Genomic DNA, 20,111 nt, shown 5'->3' with positions numbered 1-20,111 from the left:
ACGAACATGGAACGCCCACCCAATGTAACACCCTGGCCTAACCAAAATAAAGAACAAAAAACCCCTCTATGGCCAGGGCGTTACAGTACCCCCCCCCCCCCCAAGGTGCGGACTCCAGCCGCAAAACCTGACACTGAAGGGGAGAGTCCGGGTGGGCCTTCTTACGGCGGCGGCTCAGGTGCGGGACGTGGCCTCTGCTCCACCCTCGGCGTCGCCCTCTTAGGTGGCGCACCTGGCCGCGCCGAAGGTCTGGTGGGCGACCCTGACTGGTGATAGCTGCACCCTGCGGGTGGGCGGGCGGCGGCGACGGCTGCGCCCGGCTGGCGGGCGGCGATGCCTGCGCCCGGCTGGCGGGCGACCCTGGTTGCGCCCGGCTGGCGGGCGGCGATGGCTGCGCCCGGCTGGCGGGCGACCCTGGTTGCGCTCGGCTGGCGGGCGTCCCTGGCTGCGCTGACCCAGGATTCACCAGGCTGAGGAGACATGTAAGAGGCCTGGCCCTAGGCGCAGACACAGAACTCACCGGGCTGGCGGGCGGCTCTGGCGGCTCCGGACTGGCGAGACCCACTGGAGGCCTAGTCCTAGGAGGCGGCACAGGACGGACCAGGATGGGGAGACCCACTGGAGGCCTGGTCCGAGGAGGCGGCACAGGCTTAACCAGGATGGGGAGACCCACTGGAGGCCTGGTCCGTGGAGGCGACACAGGAGAGACCAGGATGGGGAGACCCACTGGAGGCCTGGTCCGTGGAGCAGGCACAGGACTGACCAGGATGGGGAGACCCACTGGAGGCCTGGTCCGTGGAGGCGGCACAGGATTCACCAGGCTGGGGAGACATGCAGGAGGCCTGGTTCTGGGCGCAGGCACAGGATAGACCGGGTCCTGAAGACCCTCTGGAGGTCTAGAGCGCACGGCCTGCACAACCCGTCCTGCACAACCCGTCCTGGCTCGATGCCCAATCTCCCCTGGCAGATGTTAGGAGCTGGGATGTAACGCACCGGGCTCTCCACGCGTACTGGGGACACCGTGCGCTTTACTGCATAACACGGTGCCTGACCAGTACTACGTTGCCTCCTGTAAGCACGGGGAGCTGGCTCAGGTCTCCAACCTGACTCTGCCACAATCCCCGTGTGCCCCCCCCAAGACATTTTTGGGGTGCTGCCTCTCGGGCTCTACCTGCCTCCCAGGCAGGTTGTCACAGTGGTCCCGCAATTGCTCCCATGTCCAGTCAATCCTTGACTCCAACACCTCCAGCGACAAGGATGCCATCTCCTCCCGAGTGCGCTGCTTCCAATAGTCCTCCTTGACTTCCATCTGCCCTCTTCTCCGCTGCTTGGTCTTTTTGTGGTGGGTAATTCTGTAACGGCTGTCGGGAGAGAGAGTAGACCAAGGCGCAGCGGAGTTAGTGGTCATCATTGAATTTAATAACAGAAAGAACACTATACAAAACAAGAAAACCGACAGCCAAACAGTCCTGTCAGGTGCAAACCACACAACAGAAACAATTACCCACAAAACCCAAAGGGAAAAACATGCTCCTTATGTGTGACTCCCAATCAGCAACAACGAACTTCAGCAAAGAAACAAAGAAATACAAAAAACCTAGAAAACGAGCATAGAACGCCCACCCAATGTAACACCCTGGCCTAACCAAAATAAAGAACAAAAAACCCCTCTCTATGGCCAGGGCGTTACAAATCTATATGAATGTCTTTGTGGATTGAGCGTGTAGGTGGAACTCGGGACAAGATTCCTGTGTTTAGATTTGCCATCCACCACCTCTCTAGGTTAGACTCATAAGCAAAGTCAATATTTTTCCTGCTGCCATAAGTCATGTTCTTGAGGTTCTGAAAGGCCACTCTATTGTGTTCAAGGGCTGAAGGTACACACACCTCCCCGTCTGGAGAAACATAGTCATCCAGAGGAAGCCATAACTCTATGGCGGCAGCTGCCTGGCTGTCGGCCTTTTATTCCTGCTCCTACCTCCTGACCTTCTCCTCTCCTGATGGTTTCCTGACCCACCCTGCCTGAACAATGGAAATGAAGCTGCCGCTTACCGTCACTGAGGAGAAAGGTTGTTCCCTGGCAGGTTCTAAGACGTTGTGGTGGAGTGTTTGCTTCCCCATCAGCACACTAACCCCTTCAAAGGCAACATCTCTTTCATCTTCAACATTTCTGTAATATTGTAAAACATTGTGACATGCATGCAAATATCTGTTTTCTATGCTTGAGAGGCTTTCGAGTATTGTATGATGGGCCCTGTAATTCCTCTCAGATAAGAGCTCAGCGGAAATCTGAAATCAGATCACATCTTCTTAATTACAGGCCTGCATTAACCTGTGCTGGGCTCATCAGGGCTCCACGGTGCGATAGGCACTTAGGCAGAGAAGTGGCGAGGCAGAGACAGACTCCCCCAGCCAGCACTGACTCTCTGTCACTAGTCAGCCTGTCAGCACCGCGGCCCTCTCTCTTGGATATAAAAGGGCCAACCCGTACCCTCCTGATTTCCCACCCCCCGCTACACTAATGACTTATAAATATCTCCTTCAGAGCCCAAGATGGTGGGCTGCCTGCTGCTCTGGTGGTGTAACAGTGCAGGCCAGAGCCATTTAGGTCCACAGCCTTCCTTTCATGTCCTGCCATCATTCCTGCCAGGGAGAGCCAGACCCAGGCCAGTGTGGGCTGTTAGATGATGGACAGCTGTTCTGATGAGGCCACTGACATGGGACAAGACTGCTGGGCGGTATAGCGTATTTTATGATATACCGGTATTGATGCACAGACCGGTTTGGGTTTTTGCTTTACCTTCTATAACGATATTTGAATGTTTGGTTTGTTAAATGTGATACATCGTGTGTAATGTCAATTTTTCAAGTTTACTTCGCTACTTGAGTCATCTCTCCCTGCTATTTCTATGCGCTTTCCACACAGACCTAGTCCCACCCCCTGTCATTCAAGGAGCGCATTTGTTGTTCCTCGACCACGAGACACTTGCATTCGATCTGCATGATCAATGCAGCACATGCAACAATGTTGATAACGAAGCTGTTTTCTCTTTGATTCTTAATATAAATCCACTACCGTTCTATAATTACACTATCAGTTTGTGTTTCTTATATCTGCAAACAGCTAGTTTGTCTTTTCCTAGCAAGTTGGGCCTAAATCTTGTTAGCTGCTAATGCTAATCACTAGCTAGAGAATAAATGTACTGAGTCAGCACAAACGTAATTAGCTATACAGCCTGATAATACAAGTTATGGTGTGGACATAAATCAGCATGTTGTTTTTTCAACAGTATCATCTAAATCAAAGAGGAATATGCAAAGGAAGAATATGTTATGTACATAAAGTCCCTAAGAGAAAACATTTAATGTAGCCAAAGATTATAGTTCCCCCAGGAAACACTAAACACTTTGGTTCCTACCCTGTCACAATAACTCCTCCCTGGCATTTTCATTCATTGTCATGTCAAACAACACTTTATTCAGTGCCCACTATTATATTTTAACTATAGGACAACCATTCTATTTCCATGATTGCAACAGTTCACCCAAGTGTTTTGCTCCAAATCACAAGTCAAATCGCAATTGCAACGTTTGATTAAAAATAAGGCCCATATTGTGCAGCCATACATGGCAGTGTGAAAATGGTCTCAAATGAGTGCAGAAAATGCCTGAAATTGATGAAAATTATTTTGGATTTTAATTTAACGGTATAAAACAATCAGAATGGAGAAAGACCCATTGGAATAACTTAGAATGTATGTGTTGCCCCCCAAGGGTCACACAATACTCATAATGCAAATGTATAACTTTTATTATATAAAAACATCAAAAACCGCCCATTCTTTTTTTTAATATAGTAATATGCTATTTTGGCCATATCGCCCAACCCTCCACTTCCATTAAACTAGTAGTCTTGACTTGCACACTATGGTGTTAAACAGCTGCACCTGTTTTTGTTTACACACATTAAAGGATTTACACACACGCATGATGCATTTTCCCATTGCAAATGATTATTTATTCAGCTTTGCCTTCAATGTTGTTGTCACAATGGTGTAAAGCTCTTATCAGAGGGCATGGCTGCTGTATTGTAGTGTATCTGTTTACATCAAAATGTCTCATATCCCTGCCATATCCCTGGTAAGGAATCTACACTACTGTTCAAAAGTTTGGGGTCACTTAGAAATGTCCTTGTTTTTGAAAGAAAACCAATTTTCCATTAAAATATCATCAAATTGATCAGAAATAAAGTGTAGACATTGTTAATGTTGTAAATGACTATTGTAGCTGGAAACGGCTGATGTTTAATACAAATCTACATAGGCGTACAGAGGCCCATTATCTGCAACTATCACTCCTGTGTTCCAATGGCACGTTGTGTTAGCTAATCCAAGTTTATAATTTTAAAAGGCTAATTGATCATTAGAAAACCCTTTTGCAATTATGTTAGCACAGCTGAAAACTGTTGTTCTGATTAAAGAAGCAATAAAACTGTCCTTCTTTAGACTAGTTGAGTATCTGGAGCATCAGCATTTGTGGGTTTGATTACAGGCTCAAAATGGCCAGAAACAAATAACTTTCTTCTAAAACTCGTCAGTCTATTCTTGTTCTGAGAAATGAAGGCTATTCCATGCGAGAAATTGCCAAGAAACTGAAGATCTCGTACAACGCTGTGTACTACTCCCTTCACAGAACAGCGCAAACTGGCTCTAACCAGAATAGAAAGAGGAGTGGGAGGCCCCGGTGCACAACTAAGCAAGAGGACAAGTACATTAGTGTCTAGTTTGAGAAACAGACGCCTCACAAGTCCTCAACTGGCAGCTTCATTAAATAGTATCCGCAAACACCAGTCTCAACGTCAACATTGAGAGGCGACTCCGGGATGCTAACCTTCTAGGCAGAGTTGCAAAGAAAAAGCCATATCTGACTGGCCAATAAAAATAAAATATTAAGATGGGCAAAGGAACACAGACACTGGACAGAGGAAGGCCAGCATCCTGGAGTTGCCTCTTCACTGTTGACATTGAGACTGGTGTTTTGCGGGTACTATTTAATGAAGCTGCCAGTTGAGGACTTGTGAGGCCAGTTTTATTGCTTCTTTAATCAGAACAACAGTTTTCAGCTGTGTTTAACATAATTGCAAATGGGTTTTCTAATGATCAATTAGCCTTAAAATGATCAACTTGGATTAGCTAACACAACGTGCCATTGAAACACAGGAGTGATGGTTGTTAATAATTTGCCTCTGTACGCATATGTAGATATTCCATAACAAATCTGCCATTTCCAGCTACAATAGTCATTTACAACATTAACAATGTCTACACTGTATTTCTGATCAATTTGTTATTTTAATGGACAAAAAAATTGCTTTTCTTTCAAAAACAAGGACATTTCTAAGTGACCCCAAACTTTTGAAATGTAGTGTACACTGATCAAAGCTTCAATATATCCATCCTTTTCCACCTCTGTGCTCAGTGTGTGTGTGTGTGTGCCTTCCTTTCCTCTCCTCTGTCTCATGTCTTTCTCAGCTGGGAAAGTGTGATAAATGTTCCATGTTAGATGTCAAAGCTTCCAAGACTGACAGTCCATTCAGCGATGCACACACAAAAAGGCATGCAGGCAGTCTGTTTCCAAGCAGAAATATTCATGTAAACAACGCTGAAAAGACAAGGCACTAAGCAAACAGGAGCAGCATCGTGCAAAGATTAGACACCCATGAACTGCACTGGGCCCTAGTCCAAACACAGTTCTGACTGTTGGACAGCCTCAGTCCTGTAGAGTGGAGCAGACAAGATACCCTCCAAAAGGCACCATAGTAGAATACCATCAGTCAAAACTGACCTCTGTCTTCAGCCTACAAGGATCTCTCTTGATGTGTGAAGGATGAAGGATCACTGTCTGTTATTAATTACTGTCTTAATTCAAGCCCTATCCACTATGTTCTACAAGTCACTCTCTCTTTATCAGTGTAAGTAGGTCATGGCTTATGGTTTATGACAGTGATCAATGGAGATATGAATATTAACTATTGTAGTGGTCATGATCTGGTCGTTAATGATGATGTAACGGTCATGAGGTAATGTTCATTAGTGATCGAGGGGAAGCTCCTTTCTTTCATGTTGACTGGGCCTAACACTCTCTCTTATTTGGATTAGCCAAAATGCATTATTGAAGTCCAATCCATCTGCCTGTGTGTGTGTGTGTGTGTGTGTGTGTGTGTGTGTGTGTGTGTGTGTGTGTGTGTGTGTGTGTGTGTGTGTGTGTGTGTGTGTGTGTGTGTGTGTGGGGGGTGGGGGGGGACTTTGTCCTAGTGCCACAGGCAGTGAGGAGATTTAGAGTGTTCGTTTTTCAGTCCAATTTAGTGTTTAAAAGGACTGCTCTGATTGATGGCCCTCTATATAGAATTGCCCAATGTGGTTTCATAGCTTCATAGAGTCTCTGAAGCCATAGAGGACTATTTTGACATCAATCATGCATCTCCCCACATGGGCCAGCGGAATAATGTGTCCACTTTGGGGTGGCAAAGGTTTAAGTCTTATCGTATTCTCCCCATTCTCATGAACAAATTGATATGATACCCGCTTTCTATGTTTTTCACACCTGTATATGTATGGGAGTCTATGATATGCTAAGTGACAGAAATGCACCAGTTCTGTGTCTGTAGAGAAGATCTGTTAGCTTCTACCGTTCAAAAGTTAGACAGATTTGTAGAAAGAAAACAAAAACCATTGAATATTTGTCACACCATCACAGCAGCTCAAAAGATTCAGGGCTGACCCAAAAGCCAGGTCCTGGTGATGTCCCTGTAATGCTGTATTCCATTACCTTTTCCTCTCGTACAACCTCAATGCCTGTATCCAACCTCGCCAATGTACACGGTTAAAGACCTGAAAAATAGTGATCTAAAATCAGCTTAGCTGGTCAAATATGTTTTTCTCTCGGAAGTGCTCTTAAGGTTTTTTCCATTGATCAATTTATAATGTGATGAGAGACTAGGTGTGAGAGAGGGACTAGGTGTGAGAGAGGGACTAGGTGTGAGAGAGGGACTAGGTGTGAGAGAGGGAGAGACCATACCAGTACTGTATGTGGTGGAGAGACGGGGTGTGGGAATTAGAGCCCATGTTTGCATACAGAATCAATTTGAACACAGTCAAACTTTAGAGGAATTAAAGCTCCTGTGCTGCGATGGCATACTCAAAATGGTTTAAAATAGCTTCAGAGATTACGCTAATGTAATCCAATTTAAAGGAGCCTCCTCCAAATATTTATTATTTAAGCACCATCTGTTTGAAGCCCCAGGGGTCAGCCACAAACAGTATATGCACAAAGTCTTCCACAAAGAGGGCTATCTCATTGTCCTACATCACTAACTGCCTCTGCACCATCCAGAACCCAACTCACTCCTCATATACCCTCCATATCCTCACTTTACCTTAATCCTCTTTTTACATAGCCAAACACAGGCTTAGCTTTGTGGACTGGGTACTGTGTCAGGACACGTTTTGTAATGAAGCCTCATATTTTCCCATCATTGAATGCCACTCTGTCTGAGATGCTACATCGGTCACGGCCCATTTGTAAACTGTAGCCCCCCTGCCACTCACTGTGCTGTCAGACAGTCTTTCCTAGTCATTGCCCTGTGAATCCTTCCCTTTTTCCTGTGAAGACCTTCAGCCCCTCCGGAGCGTGCTGCTGCAACTTTCTCCAGCAGCTTCAGATTAGTGGTTCATTTGAAGGCTTTCTCAGTCAGCACAGGAGAGATAGTGGGGGCTGTGCTGTAGCTTGAACACAGGACCCTCAGGAGATAAAGACTACGGTGAAACGAGAGATTATAGTGAAAGATAAGTGGTTCTGTTTAATGAGAGTTGGTTTATCTTCTGCCCGAGGCTTGAAGGCTGGAGGGTGGGCATGGTTGTGTGTTTCAGCTGGGGACTGGAATCATTTGAATGTCTTATAAGCAATTTGTATTTTTCAAGGAGCCTGTGTTGTACTGGTGGTGTTTAAAACGTAGGGAATTTCCATTTGTTGTTTTTCATTGTGGATTTCAGGTGTTAAGCCTATATTTTAACATACTTGCTTTGATATCATTTAATTACTATCATGGATTATTATGGGTTATTGATCATCTAAAAATGGAGGGACTAAACATTTTGCCTGGCTACCCATCCACATCGCTCCGGCCAAATGCCACGCCCACTAACGTTTCTTCTCCACGATGAATCTGGATTTGATCTCCTCCCCGAAAACTTCTCGAATGCGAACACATTCAAACCGTTTTGATTGGTCCCTGAAACCTATGGGTTGGGCCAGAACCTGAACACACATAGGTAGAGCTTTGTTTCAGAAGTAGTCATTGGCTTTGATACTCTAATTGATTAGAGACGATCCAATCGCTGATGACTTGTTTTGTACAACTACCCTCACTTTGACGTCAGCAGAAAATGACTTATATCATTGCAGTCTAGCGATAGGTGGAGCATTTGGAATTAAATTCAGTATGAGTCATCAGGCTACTAAACATTGGCCATTGATTTTAAATGACTCCACTACATCCATGTGATTCTAGTCTGTTGCTTAGTTGGTGATTCTCATAAAGATTTGCTGCCCCCTCTTGGCTGCTCATGGTAACTGACATATTCTCAGTGTGCTCTATTTTGAGCACCAGCTTAGTAGCCTCATTCAACCATCCTGATGGATCAGGCCAACAGCTTGGCATGGCCATGACAGTTTTTGCTGAGATATTTTTTTCCATAGATTTTAGAACTCTCCAAAAAGGCCCACTATACTAATGTCTATCATACATTTTTGGGGAACAGATGAGTCTAGTTGTATTTCAAAGGCAAGATGTATCTTTTTTTTTTTAAACACCCACATTGTTCATGTAAAAACATGGTAGTTATTAAACAATCCAGTTGACAGTGATGCCCCGCCTACATTGTGTTCTACAGTGGCAGCTTTTCAAGGGTTTATCTGTTGATAGATGTAGATTAATGATACCCATATCCACACCTTCCAGTGTGTCTCATCTGTCTGCAGCAACACACAACCCAGATGGAGAGTGGAGACAGAGCCAGGGATTAGGGAAGATTTTCCTTCATTTAATAAACAATTGAATGGCACAGTTCGGAGGATAAACCTAGCCCAAGAAAAAGCGGTAAGAATAGTCACGGGAATATAGAGCATTATTGTGCATTAAGGCGCAGTGTATCATTTTAAAAGAACCATTCCCATTCATCATTCTAATCTACAACACAGTCCAATACTCCTTCGCATTAGGATACACTGAATTATTATCCCTAAAAGTCTGGAGGGCTTAGACTTAGCTGCACATAGTTGTATTGAATGTTTCCCATAGGTATGTAGGCTATGATAAAAATTCAGGGTCATAAAGTATCACTCTAAATTACTTTTTTCAAAGTGACGCAATCAACCTAATCCATTCACATCCTACATCGGTTTTCCCATAGTAGGAAGAACGGTTCTATATTCCTCATCTGCATCTATATACTATCTATATCCCATAGTAGGAAGAACAGTTATATATTCCTCATCTCCATCTATATACTCTTAGAAATGTTTTGGGGTTCCTTGTAGAGTCCTCTGTGGAAATTGTTCTACATATAACACAAAAGGGTTCTACATGGAACCAAAAAGGGTTATTCAGAGTTCTCCTATGGGGACAGCCAAAGAACCCTTTTAGGTTCTAGATAGCTCCTTTTTTTCTAAGAGTGTAGCATTGCTCTTTTCAAACACACTCATAATTTCTCAGTAAAGATGATGCCCCCATTGACTTCCCACTAATGGAATAGCCCACCCCCTCACCTTTTAAATCTGCCTTCTCAAGCAGAAAAATGAGTTTCTATCCCTAACAGGATTAGAGAGACAAATTGCAAGCCAAATCAGAGAACCAATCCAGGGTCTATGTTGTGGAATAACAGAATGGCAAATACAATGATGATGCTATTAAATCCACTTCAGTCAGTCTGACAGAATCAGCTGTGATTACTGTTTTGGCAAGTTGGACTTTCATTGGCACAAGAGTAGATGTTGCATTTTCCATTGGTGCATTGGTTCTCATTTGCCTTAGTAATTTCTGTGGAACAACAACCTCGAATAAACTTGTAAGTTCAATGCAAGTTCAAGTTCAGGACATGCATCAAGTAGTTTTATTTAGGCCTATCCGTTTCTGTTAGTATATGTTTTGAAAACCTATGCAGGCAAAGAGAAGTGATTGAACTACAAATATGAGAATGAGAAGCCAGTCATAACAACAGTCAGCACAGAGACAGTTGTCAAAGTGACCATGTGTTAGCCTACCTCATCTGTGTCCAGCCGAGCTGCTGTACTTGGGTCACGTGAAGCAAGAGTCAGAGTCAGGGTTGAAGGATTGAGCCAGGGATTGTTTAGGGATTAGTCAATAGGAGCTAAACAAGGGAAACCATAGCAATGGGGTCACATGATACCAGGGGCAATAAGAAAGCATAGAGTCACTGCGACTATAATCCAAGAACAACATGCCAGTCCTGACGCCAGACAGATGCCAGTTGCTCGCTCTCACTCCCCCTCTCACTCTCGCTCTCATTCTCTCTCTAATTCACCCAGCTGAATACAGTTTAATTCCAGAAAGAAAGTAACCGATGTGCTGTCACACTGCAGCTGTTGACCAGCCCCTGGCCTAGCTAGATGTATGTGTGTGTACGGACTTGACCGTCTTGCTGAATGTTTGTGTTTATTGGGATTGGGGGTTAAGACCCTCCTCTTATAGGGCTAGTGTTTTTGCGGACTAGGGATTTGAGACCCTCGTCACGTCACGCTGAGGGGGTTGTCTGTGTGTGTGTGTGGAGAGGGGTTATTCTGTGTGTGTGTGTGTGGAGAGGGGTTGTGTGTGTGTGTGTGTGCGTGGGACCTAGCGCCAAGATGGCGGAGGGCGAGGACTACGATTGCTGGGATCAGATGATCCATCTTCAGCTGACCAGCTCAGGGGACTGGCCGGCACCCTGTGAGTGAGCCTGCCCACCACCATACTCTAATTCAAATTCTCCTCTTTTTCTCCTTCTCTTATCTCTCTCATTTCATTCTCATCCATTCATTCAATTCTCATCATCCGATCTCTCTCATTCCAACTTTCATGCTCCTCTACACCTTAATTTTATAATCTGCCTCTTCTTCCTCAACCTCTTTCAATGCTTTGGTTGTAGGCTGCTGGATGACACTTTAGGTTTTATTGCTCTGCCTTATGTCTTTATGATTATCCTAAGTGTAGTTATATGGGTTATTTCTTGACGTGTAGTCTTGATATTGTGTAGGAGGAGATATGGGTTAGACCTGGTCATTAAATGTGAACTAGTAAGCACTTAAATCCTCAGACAGTTCAATCAACTAAATGCTTGAGATTATTTTATGCATATCCAGATATTCCAATCATTTCTAATGCTTGACATTAGCGAATGTCTCCTTAGAAAGTTCACTCAACTCAAATGTTTGATTTTACCTTATGTTTTTTATGGATATCCCAAATGGCTCAAACGCTCAAGGTAAGCTTATGAATGTTTTTTTCTGAAAAGTGTAATTTTGTTTGAGGTTGTTGGCTATATCAGCAGTATAACTATGTTACAGTTCAAGTTTACTGCAAACAATTCAGGGTTGTCTGACCACATACAGTAGGAACAAACATAACTCTGGTAACCAAGTACAACATCCCAAATGTGGGTAAATTATTGATTTGTGAGATCTGTTATCTCCATTTTGGTCTGTCAGAAACTTTGTGGAGCCGAGTCCAGCTGAATGTTGCCCAGGTTACGTAAAAGCCCTCTCAAACAGCTGTGGGGGATGACAGCTCTTTATCCAATATTAATCAAGGCACTGTCATTATTCTGCTTTTGATCTCATTTTTCTAATGTGCTCCGTCTTCCCCTTCCATTGATCTCATCTGGGCTTTGCAGGTTTACATCTGGCCAGTGTTTGTAGTGTTAGGGGGATTACCAGTATCGGTGTTGAATTATGATGGGTGAATACAAACAGATTAAAAGAGAGGGCTATGCAGTTGTCAAGAAGATGTCAAGGAAGACCTGAATGGGCTTCAAGGCTTGGCCATTATGTGAAGCACTCTGTGACAAGTAGGGCTGGCATAATTACCGTGTAACCAACGGTTATGGATGAAGACCATCATGAAAATAAAATGTATTTTTATTGTGGAATGAACAGCTGACTGAAGACGGGACGGCCAGGCATTCGTGTGGTTGAGTCTGTCTTTGTTGTAACATGGACTCTACAACGTGGTGAAACGTTTGTTGCACCTTGCTGAAAAGTGTTGTAGCAAACAAGTCATCAGTTGTCGAGGCAGTGCCCCCCTCCTTGCAGCAGTAGCACCTGCAGTCAGGAAAATAGGAAAGAACAAAATGTGCGCCTTAAATTGTTTTATTTTTTCAAACTGTTAGTACGGTGACCACAGTTATTTGGCTGACCAATAACCATCATCCAAAATTCCATGACCGTCACAGCCCTAGTGGACTGATTTAGATTGGAAGAGTTTTGTTGACTGCAATTCGCTCCCTACCCCTTCCTATAACCCTTCAATGTTGGCAGATCTGTGGAAGCAATATGGTCGAAGCTTCACAACTAAATCGCTTATACCTATCCAGAGCCTTCACATCTGCAAACACTGAAGGGTTAGCACGAAGAGGGTAGGGAGTGTATTGGAAATGGCTGTGCGTTGGTGCTGTGTCAGGTGAGTTTTAGTGACTTTGTCTCTGTGTGTTTGCTCTGTCAAGGTGACTCCCAGCGGGTGGAGATGCCCAGGAGAGAGATGGAGGTGGTGAAGGGTCAGATGGTGGTCCTGCAGGCCTGGTACAGCCCCACATCTGATATCGGCAGGAACAGTGTCATCTGGAACTTCATGGCCAACGACTCCAAGCAGGTATGTAAGCCATCTCCTCTTCCTCAGACATCATGCATGGTTTCCACTAGAGATCGACCGATTAATCAGCATGGCCGATTTTCAAGTTTTCATAACAATCGGGAATCGGCCTTTTTGGACGCGGATTACATTGCAATCCACGAGGAAACTGTGGCAGGCTGACCACCTTTTACACAAGTGCAGCGTCAAAAGGACCTTGTGGCTGCAAGAAGCCAAGGTAAGTTGCTAGCTAGCATTAAACTTCTAAAAAACAATCAATCTTCACATAATCACTAGTTAACTACACATGGTTGATATTACTAGGTTAACTAGCTTGTCCTGCGGTGCATACAATCAATGCGTTGCCTGTTAATTTATCATCGAATCACAGCCTACTTCAACTTCGCCAAATGGGTGGTGATTTAACAAAAGCGCATTCGCGAAAAAGTAAAATCGTTGCACAAATGTACCTAACCATAAACATCAGTGCCTTTCTAAATATCAATACACAGAAGTATATTTTTTTAAACCTGCATATTTAGTTAAAATAAATTAATGTTAGCAGGCAATATTAACTAGGGAAATTGTGTTACTTCTCTTGCGTTCAGTGCCAGAGTCAGGGTATATGCAACAGTTTGGGCCGCCTGGCTCGTTGCGAACTGTGTGAAGACCGTAATTAATTTGCCAGAATTTTACATAATTATGACATAACATTGAAGGTTGTGCAATGTAACAACAATATTTTGACTTAGGGTTGCCACCCGTTCGATAAAATATGGAACGGTTCCGTATTTCACTGAAAGAATAAAGTTTTGTTTTCAAAATGATAGTTTCCGGATTTGACCATATTAATGACCAAAGGCTCGTATTTCTGTGTTTATTATATTATGATTAAGTCTGATTTGATATTTGATAGAGCAGTCTGATTGAGCGGTGGTAGGCAGCAGTAGGCTCGTAAGCATTCATTCAAACAGCACTTTACTGCGTTTGCCAGCAGCTCTTAGTTATGCTTGAAGCACAGCGCTGTTTATAACTTGAAGCCTATCAACTCCTGAGATTCGGCTGGCAATACTAAAGTGCCTATAAGAACATCCAATAGTGAAAGGTATATGAAATACAAATGGTATAGAGAGAAATAGTTGACGCATCATAATTCCTATAATAACTGCATCCTAAAACGTCTTAACTGGGAATATTGAACCACCAGTTTTCATATGTTCCCATGTTCTGAGCAAGGAACTTAAACGTTAGCTTTTTTACATGGTACATATTGCACTTTTACTTTCTTCTCCAACACTGTGTTTTACATTATTTAAACCAAATTGAACATGTTTCATTATTTATTTGAGACAAAATAGATTTTATTTATGTATTATATTAAGTTAAAATAAGTGTTCATTGTTCATTCAGTAGTGTTGTAATTGTCATTTTTACAAAATAATATACATACATACATACATACATACATACATACATACATACATACATACATACATACATACATACATACATACATACAGTTGAAGTCGGAAGTTTACATACACTTAGGTTAGAGTCATTAAAACTCGTTTTTCCACCACTCCACAAATTTCTTGTTAGCAAACTATAGTTTTGGCAAGTCGGTTAGGACAACTACTTTGTGCATGACACAAATACATTTTTCCAACAATTGTTAACAGACAGATTATTTCACTTATAATTCACTGTATCACAATTCCAATGGGTCAGAAGTTTACATACACTAACTTGACTGTCTTTAAACAGCTAGGGAAATTCCAGAAAATGATGTCAGGGCTTTAGAAGCTTCTGATAGGCTAATTGACATCATTTGAGTCAATTGGATGTGTACTTGTGGATGTATTTCAAGGCCTACCTTCAAACTCAGTGCCTCTTTGCTTGACATCATGGGAAAATCAAAAGAAATCAGTCAAGACCTCAGAAAACAAATTGTAGACTTCCACTAGTCTGGTTCATCCTTGGGAGCAATTTCCAAACGCCTGAAGGTACCACGTTCATCTGTACAAACAATAGTATGCAAGTATAAACACCTCAGAAGGTAGGATATGCATATTATTAGTAGATTTGGATAGAAAACACTCTGAAGTTTCTAAAACTGTTTGAATGATGTTTGAGTATAACAGAACTCATATGGCAGGAAAAAACCTGAGAAGTGTGGAAATCTGAGGTTTGTAGTTTTTCAAGTGATTGCCTATACAGTATACAGTGACTTAGGTTTCATTTTGCACTTCCTAAGGCTTCCACTAGATCTCAGCAGTCTTTAGAACCTTGTTTCATGCTTCTACTGTTACTGGGGAGAGAATAAGAGCTGACTCAACAAGTGGACTTCCTGAGGCCAATGAGTTGTTTACTGCGCAGTCCGCGCCGTTCTTTCTTTTTCCTCTGTAATGAATACGCTATTGTCCAGTTGGAATATTATCAAATATTTATGATAAAAAGACCCTAAGGTTTGATTGTAAACATCGTTTGACATGTTTCTATGAACGGTAATGGAACTTTTTGACTTTTCGTCTAGGGTTTTGCGCTCGCGCATTGTGCCTTTGGAATAGTGATCTGAACGTGACAACAAAACGGAGGTATTTGGACATAAATATGGAGTTTAACGAACATTTCTTGTGGGAGTCCTGGGAGTGCATTCCGACGAAGATCTGCAAAGGTAAGTGAAGATTTATAATACTATTTCTGAGTTTTGTTGACTCCAGAACTTGGCAGGTAACTGTATAGCTTGCTTTGATGGCTGAGCTCTGTACTCAGAATATTGAACAATGTGCTTTCGCCGAAAAGCTATTTTGAAATCTGACACAGCGGTTGCATTAAGGAGAAGTGTATCTATAATTCTTTCAATAACTGTTGTACATTTTATCAACGTTTATGATGAGTATTTTTGTAAATTGATAGCAACCCACATACCCCAGAGAGGTTAAATGTCAGGAATTGTGAAAATCTTGAGTTTAAATGTATTTGGCTAAGGTGTATGTAAACCTCCGACTTTATATAAATATATATATATATACTGCTCCAAAAAATAAAGGGAACACTTAAACAACACAATGTAACTCCAAGTCAATCACACTTCTGTGAAATCAAACTGTCCACTTAGGAAGCAACACTGATTGACAATAAATTTCACATGCTGTTGTGCAAATGGAATAGACAACAGGTGGAAATTATAGGCAATTAGCAAGACACCCCCAATAAAGGAGTGGTTCTGCAAGTGGGGACCACAGACCACTTCTCAGTTCCTATGCTTCCTGGCTGATGTTTTGGTCACTTTCGAATGCTGGCGGTGCTTTCACTCTAGTGGTAGCATGAGACGGAGTCTACAACCCACACAAGTGGCTCAGGTAGTGCAGCTCATCCAGGATGGCACATCAATGCGAGCTGTGGCAAGAAGGTTTGCTGTGTCTGTCAGCGTAGTGTCCAGAGCATGGAGGCGCTACCAGGAGACAGGCCAGTACATCAGGAGACGTGGAGGAGGCCGTAGGAGGGCAACAACCCAGCAGCAGGACCGCTACCTCCGCCTTTGTGCAAGGAGGAGCAGGAGAAGCACTGCCAGAGCCCTGCAAAATGACCTCCAGCAGGCCACAAATGTGCATGTGTCTGCTCAAACGGTCAGAAACAGACTCCATGAGGGTGGTATGAGGGCCCGACGTCCACAGGTGGGGGTTGTGCTTACAGCCCAACACCGTGCAGGACGTTTGGCATTTGCCAGAGAACACCAAGATTGGCAAATTCGCCACTGGCGCCCTGTGCTCTTCACAGATGAAAGCAGGTTCACACTGAGCACGTGACAGACGTGACAGAGTCTGGAGACACAGTGGAGAACGTTCTGCTGCCTGCAACATCCTCCAGCATGACCGGTTTGGCGGTGGGTCAGTCATGGTGTGGGGTGGCATTTCTTTGGGGGGCCGCACAGCCCTCCATGTGCTCGCCAGAGGTAGCCTGACTGCCATTAGGTACCGAGATGAGATCCTCAGACCCCTTGTGAGACCATATGCTGGTGCGGTTGGCCCTGGGTTCCTCCTAATGCAAGACAATGCTAGACCTCATGTGGCTGGAGTGTGTCAGCAGTTCCTGCAAGAGGAAGGCATTGATGCTATGGACTGGCCCCCCCGTTCCCCAGACCTGAATCCAATTGAGCACATCTGGGATATCATGTCTCGCTCCATCCACCAACGCCACGTTGCACCACAGACTGTCCAGGAGTTGGCGGATGCTTTAGTCCAGGTCTGGGAGGAGATCCCTCAGGAGACCATCCGCCACCTCATCAGGAGCATGCCCAGGCGTTGTAGGGAGGTCATACAGGCACGTGGAGGCCACACACACTACTGAGCCTCATTTTGACTTGTTTTAAGGACATTACATCAAAGTTGGATGAGCCTGTAGTGTGGATTTCCACTTTAATTTTGAGTGTGACTCCAAATCCAGACCTCCATGGGTTGATAAATTGGATTTCCATTGATTATTCTTGTGTGATTTTGTTGTCAGCACATTCAACTATGTAAAGAAAAAAGTATTTAATAAGATTATTTCTTTCATTCAGATCTAGGATGTGTTGTTTAAGTGTTCCCTTTATTTTTTTTGAGCAGTATATGTGTGTATGTATATATATGTGTGTTTGTGTGTGTGTGTTTGTGTATATATATGTGTGTTTGTGTGTGTGTGTTTGTGTATATATATGTGTGTATATATATATATATATATATATATATATATGCATATATGTGTGTGTATATATATATATATGTGTGTATATATATATATATATATATGCATATATGTGTGTATATATATATATGCATATGTGTGTGTATATATATATATATGCATATGTGTGTGTATATATATATATGCATATATGTGTGTATATATGTGTATATATATGCATATATATGTGTGTGTATATATATGCATGTGTGTATATATGCATGTATATGTGTAATATATGTATGTATATATGTGTGTATATATATATATATATATATATATGTATGTGTATATATATATATATATATATATATGTATGTGTATATATATATATATATATATATATGTATGTGTGTATATATATATATATATATATATGTATAATGTATGTATATATATATATACACATACATACATACATACACACACACATACATACATATATATACACATACATATATATACACATACATACATATAGCTGTATATACATACATACATACATACAGCTGTATATATATCGGTATCGGCGTTGAAAAATTGTGATTGGTCGACCTCTAGTTTCCACAGAAACCAGTGTTGCTGGATCTTTTGTCATGAACTTTTCTCTGAAGTGTTATGTCCCTCTAGTTGGTGTGCGGTCTGAAGGAATAGACTTGTGTTGAAGCTGTTGATAAACTGTTGAAGAAGCTGTTTGATCATTTCAGGGCTGGGAGCGGCTTTGCTCAGGTTTCAGACAATTTTACTTTGTACCGGACCAACCTCCCATTCTCAGTAATCCAATCTCCTTCTAGTAATGCCACATTTCACAGGCATTTCAGCTATGCGGCAGGTAGCCTAGTGGTTAGAGGGTCGAGCCAGCAACCCGAGGGATGCCAGTTTGAATCCCGTGTCCGACTGGAAAAAGCTGGTGGGAAATGAGCTGTCAACTAGAGGGTTGCTGGTATCAAATCCTGGATGCCATTGCCTGCAGTTGTGCCCTGAGCAAAGCATTTAACCCCCTACAACAACAGGTGCCCAGTGTGGCAGCCCCCTGCACCTCTCAAAAACCGGTATGTCTGTTTTTTTGGAGGACAATAAAGTAATCTTAATCTTAATGGCATGTACAGTGCCTATAGAAATTCTACACCCCCTTGAACTTTTTTCACATTTTACTGCCTTAAAATGAAATCTAAAAAGGAAATCAATTAGATTTCTTTCCTATACATCCAGACAACCTACTCCACATTTTCAAAGTGAAAGAAAGTTATATAACATTTTCCAAATTAAGAAAAAAAAGAACTGAAGTATCATAATTGGATAAGTCTCCACCCCCCTAAGTTAATAGTTGGTGGAAGCTCCTTTGGCAGCCATTACAGCTGTGAATAATTTTCATTAAGATTCTACTAACTTTGCACAACTCTTAGGGCAACATATATCCATTGTTTTTGTCAAAATGTCTCAGGCTCCATAAATTTGGTTGGGAATTATTGATATAAACGTTATATGCCCGAACTCCGACTCAATTGGGCTTCCCAAAAATAATATGGTCAATGTGAAATAACATTCATTTTGAAAAGGCGATTTTTAGCCATTTTTATGACCCATCTAATAGAGCTGTAGCAGGCTCGCTTTCAAGTCCCCACTTTGTGGCACAATGTTACTATGCTCTATGTGCCAGAAATTTGAGCCTGGGGATGAGGTTAGTTTACCGCCTATGCATGTAGTTTTGTGAGACTGTGTATTAGGATTATTCTCAACAACCATCCTGATGGCTCTTTAGTTTTATAGATACAGACGAAATATGTGGTAACCAGTGGAGGCTGCTCAGGGGAGAACGGCTAATAATAAAGGCTTGAACAGAGCCAATGGATTGGCATCAAACCATGTATTTGATGCCATTCTACCTACTCCGCTCCAGCCATTACCACAAGCCCGTCCTCCCCAATTAATGTGCTTGCCACCAACCTCCTGTGGTGGTAACCATACGTCACTAACGGTGTGGTTGTGTTGCATGTATCTCCTGTATGTTTAGAAAACCTCTCGATGGGTGTGTGCGTGGCTTCTTCAGTGATTACGATAATCTCAGTAGTTTCACTGGCCTGTGAGCTTATCTTTAACAGAAAATCAGTCTAAAAATTCTAACTCCCATCTGTACATACATATCAGGATTATCTGAAGGACATTGACTTCTGTTATACGGTACAATTGTGTGGCTATAGATAGCACCGAAAATTGTATTTCAGCTCAATATCAGTATTGTATATTTAGAGAACCTGTATTTCTGTAGTTACTTGCATTGGTTTTCATTACAACAAATCCTCTCGTGCAGTGTTGCAAAAATGCTAGTCTCTCTCCTCGACAAGCAACACAAATTCTGGCTTGAAAAAGGCTAACAATATGTAGAGTTTATATACAGTATGCTGGCGCAAATAGAGGGCTTCTATGGAATGGAGTGCTCATCCGGGTAAAATCCTATCATTGCTGACAGTACATTTGGTTCCTGAAC

The 20,111-nt window shown here is 42.7% G+C and overlaps 1 protein-coding gene across 1 annotated transcript in view; it reads left to right on the top strand.

Annotated features, from left to right (window-relative positions):
- LOC106613014 (endothelial cell-selective adhesion molecule) overlaps window positions 1–20,111 on the top strand; it is an 88,355-nt gene that overhangs the window by 59,332 nt on the left and 8,912 nt on the right. Inside the window, exon 2 of the mRNA XM_045724636.1 lies at window positions 12,774–12,919. Coding sequence (XP_045580592.1) covers window positions 12,774–12,919 — 146 coding nt within the window. The remainder of the gene's footprint in view (window positions 1–12,773; window positions 12,920–20,111) is intronic.

The sequence above is a fragment of the Salmo salar genome, chromosome ssa09 (assembly GCF_905237065.1).
Source record: "Salmo salar chromosome ssa09, Ssal_v3.1, whole genome shotgun sequence".
Lineage (NCBI taxonomy): Eukaryota > Metazoa > Chordata > Actinopteri > Salmoniformes > Salmonidae > Salmo > Salmo salar.
Note: the sequence above shows the minus strand (reverse complement) of the source record. Positions and strands in the feature narration are given on the sequence as shown.